General features: G+C 46.7%; 1 protein-coding gene and 2 non-coding genes across 3 annotated transcripts; all 3 read right to left on the bottom strand.

Annotated features, from left to right (window-relative positions):
- Positions 1-2,536: 2,536 nt before the first annotated feature.
- RPL13 (ribosomal protein L13) lies at positions 2,537-9,695 on the bottom strand. The gene is made up of 6 exons (XM_069966063.1): positions 9,594-9,695; positions 7,845-7,961; positions 7,336-7,477; positions 6,822-6,995; positions 5,274-5,330; positions 2,537-2,734 (listed from the first exon to the last, which is right to left on the bottom strand). Exons 2-6 carry the CDS (start codon positions 7,946-7,948, stop codon positions 2,576-2,578), a joined length of 636 nt encoding a protein of 211 aa, XP_069822164.1. The 5' UTR covers positions 7,949-7,961; positions 9,594-9,695; the 3' UTR covers positions 2,537-2,575.
- LOC138790428 (small nucleolar RNA MBII-202) lies at positions 7,064-7,140 on the bottom strand. The gene has a single exon (XR_011363084.1). It is a non-coding gene; the product is annotated as a small nucleolar RNA MBII-202 (small nucleolar RNA).
- Positions 7,689-7,774, bottom strand: LOC138790429 (small nucleolar RNA MBII-202). Its single transcript, XR_011363085.1, has one exon. It is a non-coding gene; the product is annotated as a small nucleolar RNA MBII-202 (small nucleolar RNA).
- Positions 9,696-12,436: the final 2,741 nt, after the last annotated feature.

Below are 12,436 nucleotides of genomic sequence, written 5' to 3'. Positions count from 1 at the left end.
TAAGGCAGCACAGCATGCTTCCTTCCTAATACATTACTGCATACAGAAGACAGTGTGGAAGAGCTTATGTCTTGCTTATATATAAATGTCTGTCTATACACACACATTTACTTTATGGTAGGGCTGGGCAATTGATCAAATTAAAGAGTATAGATGAGTGGTCAGCACTACAAAAACATCAGGTGCCGCTTCTAATCACAGGAGGCGGCTTTGCAGTGCTAGCTTAAAAGGGGTTATCCAGTGCTCCAAAAATTAACATGTTGCTGCCATATTAGTAATAAACATATTATACTTACCTGTCTGTGCTCCCCTGATGTGGTCACTGTTATCCCCACTGTCTATAGGCACTGTTACTTCTAGGACAAGCCAGTCTAGGGAGTGACAGCCTGCTTAACCAATCACTGACCGAGACAGGACAATGCCGCGTCCAGTGATGGGCTGAGACACCACAGCACAGAGTGGTGCTGTCTCTGGAAGAAAGCAGCCATGCTTTTGTAGCGCTGGATAACCCCTTTAGGGTACAAACACACTGGGCGGATCCACAGCGAGACTCACTGCGTATCCCTGCCCTGTACACTCTATGGGCAGACAAACTCGCAGTAGGATTGACATCCTATTAACCCCCGGTGCATTTACATCACCAGGTCCCCGCTCCGGCTTGCTTCGGGGCTCCCGGCAGGTCCCACTCGGCCAATTAGTGTGCTGCCCTGCCGCAGTGCACTGGGTGAGCGGGACGTGAAGATGATGGGAGCCCTGAAGCAGGGACCTGGTGATGTATACCAGTGCTTCTCAAACTTTTTCTACTGGAGCCTCACCCAACAGACCAAGGCAATGCCTGGGCCTCACCAGACTGACCAAGTGGGTGCCGGGTGAAAGTCCATTTAAAAGCTGATGATAATGCTAGGGCTACCTTTCACCTGTCTACCAAGCTCTATATAGTAATAAAGTAAGTACAAAATAAAATAATGTTGCTAAAATGGAGATTTTTGTTAACAGCAAAAAGGACTGTGCAGATCATAGTTACTACTCTGAAAACTGGCTCCTCAGCTGGGCCTCACCAACAACTAGGGGGCACCTCACTGGTAGGGCCCACCTCACAGTTTGAGAAGCACTGATGTATACGCTTCGGCAGCAGGGATTAACGGGGTGGGCTGCTGACAAACTCGCAGCGGGATGTCCATCTTGCAGCAAGTTTGTCTGCCCATAGTGTGTACAGGGCAGGAATCTGCAGAGGGTCTCACTGTGAGAAACCTGCTGCGGATCCTCCCAGTGTGTTTGTACCCTTAAGAGAAAAATCCACAAATTGTTTATTCAATAAAGGAAAAGTCCCAGTCAGGCTGGCAGGGGCAGGAAAATAAAGAACTGAACTCGCCTATCCCCATGCACCACTCCCATTGGCTGGTGACTTGCAGCTCCATTAGCAGCAATGTCATGACCCTGTCTGAGTAATTGCCCGCCTAGCCAAATCAATGACTGGGGTGGGACACTGCCCCAGTCACTGACTGGCTAAGTGGGCGAGAGCTCAGCCAGACCTTGACATTTAAGTTGGTGAAGCCGTGTATGTGATGTACCCGGTTTCCGGCTAAACCTGACAGCCGGCACATCAGAGGCTTGACGGTCTTTATTATCTTCCCGCCCCTGCAAGGTACTCCTAAGACTAAATATTTCTAACACTTTGCTTTAATAGGCAATTTTATGACAAAAAAAAAAAAAAAAAAGTACTTATGTTAACAGCCCCCTCTGCTGCCACCATTTGGGTAGGGAACTCTGTATTATCTAAGCCCTACAGGTCCCGATCCTGTACTCTGTTCTAGCACAGCGCTATACAGAGCAGGGTTTTATTTTGATGCCAGTTTTCTGGTGAATAAATTCCCTTCATAGACAAAAGACTTGAAAATGAAGTGTAGTTACTAGAGATGAGGGAACCTCAAGTCGATCCGAACCCGAACGTTCTGCATTTGATTAGCGGTGGCTGCTGAACTTGGATAAAGCCCTAAGGCTATGTGGAAAACATGGATATAGTCATTGGCTGTATCCATGTTTTCCAGACAACCTTAGAGCTTTACCCAACTTCAGCAGCCCCAGCTAATCAAATGCCAAACGTTCTGGTTCGGATGGACTCGAACCCGGTTCGCTCATCTCTAGACTAGAAGATTGTGCTCAAATATACACTTCTTCTGTGTCGCTCCTGAATAAGATCAGATTTCTTCTGAGCTGTTTTCATTGATTTTATATCCACACAGAAATGCTTAACCAGTGCATACTTGGCTGCAGATTTAGGACTTCAACTTTGGCATCAGTGTCCAAATCCCCAAGTGCTACAATGCAGTACTGTGAAAATTCAATAAACTGAGCAAACTCCCCATCCCCAGGCTTCTATAAGATGCTGAGAGCTTAAAGAGAAAGCCTCACCACATTTAATGATAAATTCCTTGTTCTTACTCCTATGCAGTGAAACAACTAAGTTACCAAGGGGCAAGATTTCTGTGACTCTCAGCCACAGAACCGAGGACAGAACAGAGGAACAAGGACAGAATTAAAGAACATCGTTTTATTAACAGTTCTAACGAAAGTTTTATTTTTTCTTCTCCACATCCTGTTCTGCAGCTTCCTTGGCTCTCTTGGCACGGATGCCGAAGAGACGGGCATTGGCTCGGGCCATACGCAGACTGGCAAAGGCTTTGAAGTTCTTCTCTTCCTCTGTGATGAGCCTTGGCTTTTCTTTCTTGTAAATCTATTAAAAGATATTGGGGGGGGGGGGGGGAAACACACAACATTAGACAAAATATTAGTTGTCATGCTAATTAACAAGCCCCCATAAGGCTGTGTTTACACAGCAATTCCTGGTTGTCATGACCTCTTGACTCATACAAGTGAACAGTCATTTTGTAACCCGCAGGCCGCTGCGGGACGGCAGATGCAAAGAAATTCCTAAAGATAGAGGTCCCAGGTCATGAGATCAGAAATCGCCAAATGAAATTGTAATACAACCTGCCAAAGCTGATGCAGCATTAAGGAGACAGGGCCTATGCTGTTCTATGAACTCTGCTTTGGTCACTAACACACACCCCTCTGAGATGGCTTGACAAGCAGGGCTCAGCTGATGTCTCAAAGGCCTTATACTCACACCTGCGTTGTGATTCCAAAGAGCAACAGCAGGCAAGAGCTGCAGTATATCAGCACTGTCAATTGCAGGCACAAGTGCCATGAATACGTAAGGGCTTACTGATATAAACCAAGCTCCACTTGTCATCCTTAGAACTGTTGTGATAACTCAGTACACAAAAATCTATTACTCAGCAAAGTGTCACAGGATTAGAGCATGTGACATATTCCTAGCTTTTTAGTTAATAATCTCAGAAGTTACCAATATATTAATATAAGCCATAGTCATAATCAACATACTTGACTGTACCCTAGAAGTTAGATGAAAATTTATACTAACCCCAGATACAGCTTTTTACAACAGTCACCAATATTGACTTAAAAAGCAGATAGGATCAGAATAAGGCCTAAGTTATGCCGCGCGCCTGCGGCTGTATTGTGGGAGATCAGTTGTCAGTATAAAAGCTTGTCTCCTACTGTATCTACCCAGAGAGGAGAATCTGCTGCTCTGGGTAGTTTAACCCATTACATGCGGCCGTCAAGTCATGGCCACAGAACATAACAGTCTCCAATCTGATGCAGCATACTCATTTGATGAAAAGATCAGCGATATGTCTGGCTTCTGATTGGTATCCATGGCAAGCCCAGGAGACTTCTAAAGGCCCCCGCCTTGCCATGGATATGCCCCTACACAGCTAGCAGTAAGGGTATGTGCACACTACAGAACTGCAGAGAATCAAGAGGATACTACTGCACGGCCTCCGTTTAAAATGTGTCCCATAGACTCAATGATATTTGCAGGCGTTGCGTGGCAATTCCGCTTGAAGTCTCCATATATATTCTGCACATACTCTAAGGGTGCAAACACTGACCGATGCACAGCAGAAAACTCACTGCGATACAGTGTGTGTGAAGCTACCCTAAGGGTGCTGACACACACAACCTGATGGTGCAGATTTGATGCAGTGTTCAGTTATTTACATCAAGTCTGCTGCGTATGCGCAAAAGAGAATTCACTGTGATACGGTGTGTGTGAAGCAACCCTAACAGTGAAATAAAAAAAAAAATCCCCCAAAATGAGTTTTCCCCCATTAAAAATAAACTTCCATTTAAAAAAAAAAAAGTTGCATTGAAGTCAATGCAAGTTGTGGCCGTTCACACAATGTATAGAACGGTTGTTCACTACGGCTGTGGAAATAACAGACATGTCTATTTTCGGTTGTTGTACAAATACCCCATTGCCACAGCCTAACATAATGGATTAGTAAAAGCCTACTACACAACCCCATGACAACAGATCAGATTGCGTAGATCACATTGCACTACCACCGATAAAGTTATAGGATTTAAAGGCTTCCTTCACCACTCGTTGTGCGGAGGCTGCAGCGCTCGGTTATAGTGACCGGCAGCATCCCCCACTCTATATTAATAGCACTGTGTGGCAGTCCTTGATTGGGGGACCAAAGGTTGGAGCCTATCTTGCCCCATGCTGCTCAACGAAGCATTATTATATATAATGTGTTACAATTTTTTTTTTTTTAATGAAGTTATATTACAAAGGTAATATCTTAAAAAGGAACCAGTCACGAGGATTTCAGGCTCCAAGTGATATGAAGCATGCTGCACCGTTTCCTACCATATTAACTGCTTGCTCGCCTTTGCCTCAGTCTCCCAAAAACGTAGTTTTATTCCTTCCCACGCTGCATACAACTCAGCACTAACTAGTCACGTGGGCAGCATCCCTCCCTCAACTAGTAGCTGTTCCAGGGCTATAATCACTCCCCTAAGCACTTATCCTGCCTCTGAATGATGCAGCAGGCTCCAGGCAGAATTACAGCAAGGAGGGGAGCGATAACAGCCTCACAACCATGACTAGTTGAGAGAGAGATGCCACCCACATGACTAGTTAGTACTGACATATACAGCACAGGAAGGAATTAAAGTGCAGTTTTGGGGAGACTGGGACAACAGCAAAGCAGTTAATACGGTAAGAAACCCTGCAGCATTCTTCATAACTCCGTTTTTTATTTTAACTCAGAACCCTAAATCCTCGTGAATTTGCTTTAAAGAAATTATTAAATAAAAACACCCACTTTACCCTCTGCTCCCCAGAGAACCCCTTTGAGTCAAACTCAAGTTGACAAAGATGCAAAGTTGCAAGAACTTACATTGCGGACTGGCATGACAGTGCCCTTCAGCTGGGTGGCAATCTTCAACTCTTCAGCCTGGAATGGAGAAAAAAAAAAATAATAATTTACACACTAGTATGTCAGACTACAGCAGGTTTTCAGCCAGGGCAACATTGCAGCTTTTTTTAGTGCTACAAGATTAATTTTAAAGAGTACCTGTCCAAAAAAAAAAAAAATTTAGACATGTTACAAGTTTTGATCAGTGGGGATCTAACAGCTGAGACACCCATTGATCAAGAGAACAAGCGGGGAAAAGAAACACGCATCAGTTGCACAACATCTACACCCAGGTAACCCCATAGGCTTAAATGTAGTGCCAGGGAAAGAAATGCACCATTATGTGCTCTCCATGGCTTATTTCAGTTAGCGAGACCCCCTAAATGGGCACCATTTAACTGACAGCTGTAGTCCACGAGACAGTATGCAACTCAATATACAGCGCGATTATTCTTGTAGCACTACAATAATGTCACAGTAACTGCTACAGTCAATTTGAAAGTGCTCAGTAAGTCATCACTACGCTGCAGATTTCAGAGATGACATCTTAAGACTATAGGTTTAAAGGGGTATTTCATCTCCCAAAATTATCCCCTATTAGGGCTGGGCAATTATTGCATAAGGGTGCGTTCACACAAGAGAAGTGGAAATTCCTAGTGTAATCCCTGCCGCAGACTCTGTCTGCCTCACTCTTAAAGTATAGGGCGCCTATACATATCATTGAGGAAGGCAGAATTTCAAGCCGAGTCCGCAGTGGGGATTCTGCTGGGAATTTCCGCCTTTTCCTCGGTGAGTGCACCCTACAGCAACATCACAATTAATTGAACATGTAACCTCAATTGCAGGGATGGCGAACCTTCAGCCCTAAAGCTGTGGCGAAACTGCCAACATAATTGGACAGCTAAAGCTTTGCTTTGGCTGTCCAGACATAATGGGAATTGCAGTTTAGCAACAGCCGGAGGGCCAAAGGTTCCCCATCCCTGCTCTATTGCAATTATTGAACAATTATTATACCAGGCCCTTTTAAAAGTCCACCCCATTAGGGTTTGTCAAACTGCAGATAACAGGCAAAGGGTCAGTATATACATAGTCCAGACGTTGTGCTGTATACATAGGGGAGGCTGTATCCAGTTTTCACATACTATAGAACAATATTCTCCAGCAGCTGTGAAGTCTCAACTCCCAATATGAGTAAATAATCACTCAGGAGATCAGGTATGTTATATCAAGGCCCAAGTGGTTTTGTTTTTTTCCAAATTAAATCACCAAGTCCTATCCACAGGATAAAGGATAACAACTTGATCACCAGGGTTAGTTTTGGGAGATGGGACCACCACTTTTACATATGGAAAGTCAGATCTGAACGGAGGATAAAAGCAATATGCCAAGTCTTGGATTATCGCTGTAGTAGTTGTCAGCTGCAGAAGTGTCGGCTGTAGTAAACAACTAGTACTCAATGGATACGGACACATACATAGCAGGTGTGAAGAGGATAACTATTGTGAACAGGTTTTTCAGAACACTACTTACAGAGCTGTCTCCCTTCTTGGGAGCAGAAGGTTTGCGTGGGAAGATGATCAATTTGGAGCGGTACTCCTTTAGCCTCTGCACATTGGTCTGCAGGGATTCTGTAGACTTGTTGCGGCGACGATGATCCACAGAGATGCCAATAGTGCGGGCAACCTTCTTGTTGATGCCAGCAGCCTGCACATGAAAGCCTTTGTTTAGTATAGCATTTACACCACTAAGACAATCTTATAACTAACCGTTTTATAACTGCAACAGCCATCAGAATAAAGGGTTCAAGGGAATCATCACAGAAATGCAGAGATTCCGGAGATTTGTCATCACGCGGCTGTCAGACGCTGCAGAAAGGCTGACAATATCATGCCTATAATCCACACAGCAAAGCAATATAAATGTATAACCATGTATGTGTAGCAACGCCAAGTCCATCATTAAAAGGCCTTATAGAATCCACAAAGCCTTTAGTATACTCGGACTGCTCATGGTTTTCCAGTGTCCATTTCATGCTTCTACTAACCTTAAGTTCCTCCAGGCTGAAGCCTCTTCCAATTCGCACTTTTGTGTGATATCTGATGGTTGGGCATCTAACCACTGGCCTAACAGGCCCAGAGACGGGTCTTGGAGCAACCAGACGGGCTTTGGCCTGACGCGATTTGCGCCTGTTTGGTAAAAGAAAAAAAAAAGTTCTTGTCAAATTATCTCAAAACAGTACAATGGGTATAGCCTTACAGGAATCAGGGTTCCCAGCACCAATACAGCACTGCCACTTAAGACCTATTACTCATGCTGTTATCCCAGAGATTAGAAGAGGCAGACACCCCTATAACCGCTGTAGCCACCCCCACATTTAGTAATAGGACACTCATCCACAATAAGGTCTAGAGTCATCAGGTGAAAAGGGGTTCAAATATGGCGTCATCACAGAGGCTGCAGAGATTCCGGAGAATTTGTCATCATCTGACTGTAGACCTGGATCACACACTATAAAGCCACAATCTTTTTCATTACGATTTCTAGAAAACTTACCTGCGTATCTTTCTAGCGGGCTGGTTAAACCAGGTGGCTACTCGTCGCTGCCAGTCCTTGTGGAAGTGAGGCTTCAGGATCATGCCATTCCTGCTGGGGGCCATGGCGCCTTATCCCCTAAATGACAAAGTTGTGTTTTCAGAATCATCAATATCATATATACATGCAACCTGCCACGTAGGCTAAAAAATTCTATTGTACAGCAACATTTGGAGGAGCAGTGGCTCTAGGAGCTATCACATATGCTGTATGACCACAGGTACAGGACATGGGGGGGCTCTAGGAGCTATTACATATGCAGTATGAGTACAGGCACAGGTGTGGTCTTGGAGCTATCACATGCTGTAAGACCACAGGTACAGGACATGGGGGCTCTAGGAGCTATCACATTCTATATGAGTACAGGCACAGGGGGTCTAGGAGCTATCACATATGCTGTATGACCACAGGTACAGGACATTTGGGGGAGCAGTGGCTCTAGGAGCTATCACATATGCTGTATGACCACAGGTACAGGACATGGGGGGGCTCTAGGAGCTATTACATATGCTGAATGACCACAGGTACAGGACATGTGGGGGCTCTAGGAGCTATTACATATGCTGTATGAGTACAGGCACAGGTGTGGTCTTGGAGCTATCACATGCTGTAAGACCACAGGTACAGGACATGGGGGGCTCTAGGAGCTATCACATTCTATATGAGTACAGGCACAGGGGGTCTAGGAGCTATCACATGCTGTAAGACCACAGGTACAGGACATGGGGGGCTCTAGGAGCTATCACATTCTATATGAGTACAGGCACAGGGGGTCTAGGAGCTATCACATGCTGTAAGACCACAGGTGCAGGACATGGGGGCTCTAGGAGCTATCACATTCTATATGAGTACAGGCACAGGTGTGGTCTTGGAGCTATCACATGCTGTAAGACCACAGGTACAGGACATGGGGGGCTCTAGGAGCTATCACATTCTATATGAGTACAGGCACAGGACATGGGGGGCTCTAGGAGCTATCACAATCTGTAGGAGTACAGGCACAGTGGGCCCACATTACATATGCTTCAGAGCCCACCAGTCATCACCAGGCAATGCAAGTCTGACATCTACCCAACAAGCAGGACATGTCCCTGTACTACAAAGACTATGAGGAGGAGCAGCTATCTTACCCTGCATGTGGCACCCAGAGGCCAGCATAAGAGTGCTACCAAGTAAGGCTTCAAACTATAAGGAGCAAGTGTAGTGAGAAGGTCGGGCTTGGGCTGTGCCATATGTGCCACCTCCCCCCGGGCCTGTGCCGGGCAGACACTACTACTAGCAGCAGCCGCCTGGGTATACTAGGGGCCGGGCACAGCATGGGGAAGGCTACAGCCAGGCATGGGCACGTGATCAATAAGAGTTTCTGAGCGCAACCATAATGTCCTTCCCTCCGTCATGTATCAGCTGCACACACACAGCGGACACGCACCCGGAGGAGAGAGGCTGCGGACACAACAACAGACACATAGGACAGGCGTCCCATCCCCGCCCGGCGCACACTACCCTACCGGTACACCCTTCACCAGGGCTATTAGGCCACGACGGGCTCAAACTTAAAAACACCGGAGACCCCTCCTCCAATAAGACCCTAAAACAAACCACCGGGGGCAGAGGATCAAATCCCGACCGGCTACGGTAACGAACGTGACCTGGAGACTAAGGATGACGACGGATACTAAAATACCGCGGCCCAAGATCTGTGGGACATACCTCTGTAGGGAGAAAATGGCCGAAAAGAGAGAAAGAAAGGTCCCGTTGCACTATGGGATATGTGGCGCGAGAGCCAATCGGGGTAAAGCAGGTCTGCAGCCAATCAGGAGTAACGCAAGCAACGTATACTTCCGCCAGTAAGGGCAGCGTGCTATTTGCCCATACTAATAATGGATTCCTTACTTGCTTCATTCGGACAGTACAGCAGAAGTTAGGGAGATTTGCTGTGCTTATGATTTTCATAAACAATAAAGGTTTTAATAAAAAAAATGTCCATTGAGAAGAGGCAAGAGTACAGTTATTTCTATATGACTGGTGGCTAGGCTATTCTTGGACCACTGCAAAAAGGTATATGGGCAGGAATAAAGCCTCTTAAAGGGATACTCTGTGCTCTGGAAACCTCCTCTGGCTGTGTCTGGACCTAGGGGGAGATTTATCAAGCATGGTGTAAAGTGAAACTGGCTCAGTTGCCCCTAGCAACCAATCAGATTCCACCTTTCCACCGCTGATGGCAAAATTTGGTTATGCACTGGGTAGTCCGTACACTGGCCTATTTCTCTGCTCAGGTTGCCTCTATGGTGTTCTCTGGCAATTGCAGGGTTAACCTTGGTTTGGCTTGGTGTGTGTGTGTGTGTGTCTGTCTGCATACCTCCCAACTTTTGCAAAGAGCAAAGAGGGACATGTGCGCCGCAGTCCCCATAGCCACGCCCCCATAGCGACCCTCCATAGCCACGCCTCCATAGCAACCCTCCATAGCCATGCCCCCATAGCAACCCTCTATAGCCACGCCCCTACAGTCACCACATGCTGCTGACTGAATAGTGCCCTATACAGTATCCAATCCCGCCAAAAATGCCCTATATAGTATCCAATCCCCCATTATAGTGCCCCACATAGTATCCAATGGCCCCATATAGTGCCCCACATAGTATCCAATCCCCCACATAGTGCCCCACATAGTGTCCAATCCCCCACATAGTGCCCCACATAGAATCCAATCCTCCACATAGTGTCCAATCCCCCACATAGAATCCAATCCCCCACATAGTGCCCCACATAGAATCCAATCCCCCACATAGTGTCCGATCCCCCACATAGAATCCAATCCCCCACATAGTGCCCCACATAGTATCCAATACCCCCATATAGTGCCCCACATAGTAGCCAATGCCCCCATATAGAGCCCCACATAGTAGCCAATGCCCCCATATAGTGCCCCACATAGTATCCAATGCCCCCATATAGTGCCCCACATAGTATCCAATCCCCCACATAGTGCCCCACATAGTGTCCAATCCCCCACATAGTGCCCCACATAGAATCCAATCCTCCACATAGTGTCCAATCCCCCACATAGAATCCAATCCCCCACATAGTGCCCCACATAGAATCCAATCCCCCACATATTGTCCGATCCCCCACATAGAATCCAATCCCCCACATAGTGCCCCACATAGTATCCAATACCCCCATATAGTGCCCCACATAGTAGCCAATGCCCCCATATAGAGCCCCACATAGTAGCCAATGCCCCCATATAGTGCCCCACATAGTATCCAATGCCCCCATATAGTGCCCCACATAGTAGCCAATCCCCCACATAGTGTCCCACATAGAATCCAATCCCACACATAGTGCCCCACATAGAATCCAATCCCCCACATAGTGCCCCACATAGAATCCAATCCCCCACATAGTGCCCCACATAGTATCCAATGCCCCCATATAGTGCCCCACATTGTAGCCAATCCCCATATAGTGCCCCACATAGTAGCCAATCCCCCCCATATAGTGCCCCACATAGTAGCCAATCCCCTCATATAGTGCCCCACATAGTAGCCAATCCCCATATAGTGCCCCACATAGTAGCTAATGCCCCCATATAGTGCCCCACATATTATCCAATCCCCCATATAGTGCTTCACATAGTAGCCAATGCCCCCATATAGTGCCCCACATAGTAGACAATCCCTCCATATAGTGCCCCACATAGTAGCCAATCCCCCCATATAGTGCCCCACATAGTAGCCAATCCCCATATAGTGCCCCACATAGTAGCCAATCCCCATATAGTGCCCCACATAGTAGCCAATCCCCATATAGTGCCCCACATAGTAGCTAATGCCACCATATAGTGCCCCACATAGCCGGGAGAGGAGCTGCTGGGACCGGAGGACAGGTGAGTTACTGGTTTATTGTTTTTTTCGCTGGGGCCACGTATAATGCGGGACACTGGGTGCCGTTCCGGGACCGCGGGACAGCACCCCGAAAACGGGACTGTCCCGCGAAAGGTATGTGTCTGTCTGTCTGTCTGTGTGTTTGTGTGTGTGTCCAGTCCTGAACCAGTTCCCTGGTTCCTCATATAACATAGTTTGTGTCTGCAGGGGTTGCTGTGTATTTTGGTGTGTATCCACAGTGGCTCAGCTCCCTGTTTTCTGATAATCTCCTGTTTCTGACCTTTTGGCTTGTTCCTGGTCCTTCCTCGTTTGCTGCTTGCCCTGATCTCCTGCCTGTCTTCTGACCTTTCTTTGGCTTTGTGACTCAGTACCTCTGCTACCTGACAGTGTATGACCTGGATTGCTGACATTTCTTTGTGTTTGTTTGTCTTGTGTTTCACCTACTCAGTATAGGGAACGTCTCCAAGTTACCCACTGTCATCTAGGGCAGATTGTGGTAAGTAGGCAGGGACACTGGATTGGGTGAATTCAGGGCTCACTTGTCTGTGTCTCTGTTCTCATACCTGACTGGTCATTACAACTGTACTGTGCTATTGCCTGTGAAACTATATACTGTAGCTTGTTTCAGAGGTGTGTAGATCTTCTCCTAGTTCATGTCTCCATAGG

Source organism: Dendropsophus ebraccatus, chromosome 4 (genome assembly GCF_027789765.1).
Source record: "Dendropsophus ebraccatus isolate aDenEbr1 chromosome 4, aDenEbr1.pat, whole genome shotgun sequence".
NCBI lineage: Eukaryota > Metazoa > Chordata > Amphibia > Anura > Hylidae > Dendropsophus > Dendropsophus ebraccatus.
Note: the sequence above shows the minus strand (reverse complement) of the source record. Positions and strands in the feature narration are given on the sequence as shown.

Bases quoted from the DNA above. Each gene is read 5' to 3' on its own strand.
- RPL13 (XM_069966063.1), bottom strand. From the start codon at position 7,948: ATGGCCCCCAGCAGGAATGGCATGATCCTGAAGCCTCACTTCCACAAG. The intron at 7,478-7,844 runs GTAAGTTTTCTA...TTTACCAAACAG, and splicing joins CCCGCTAGAAAGATACGCAG to GCGCAAATCGCGTCAGGCCA. The intron at 5,331-6,821 runs GTAAGTAGTGTT...TCTCCATTCCAG, and splicing joins CCAAGAAGGGAGACAGCTCT to GCTGAAGAGTTGAAGATTGC.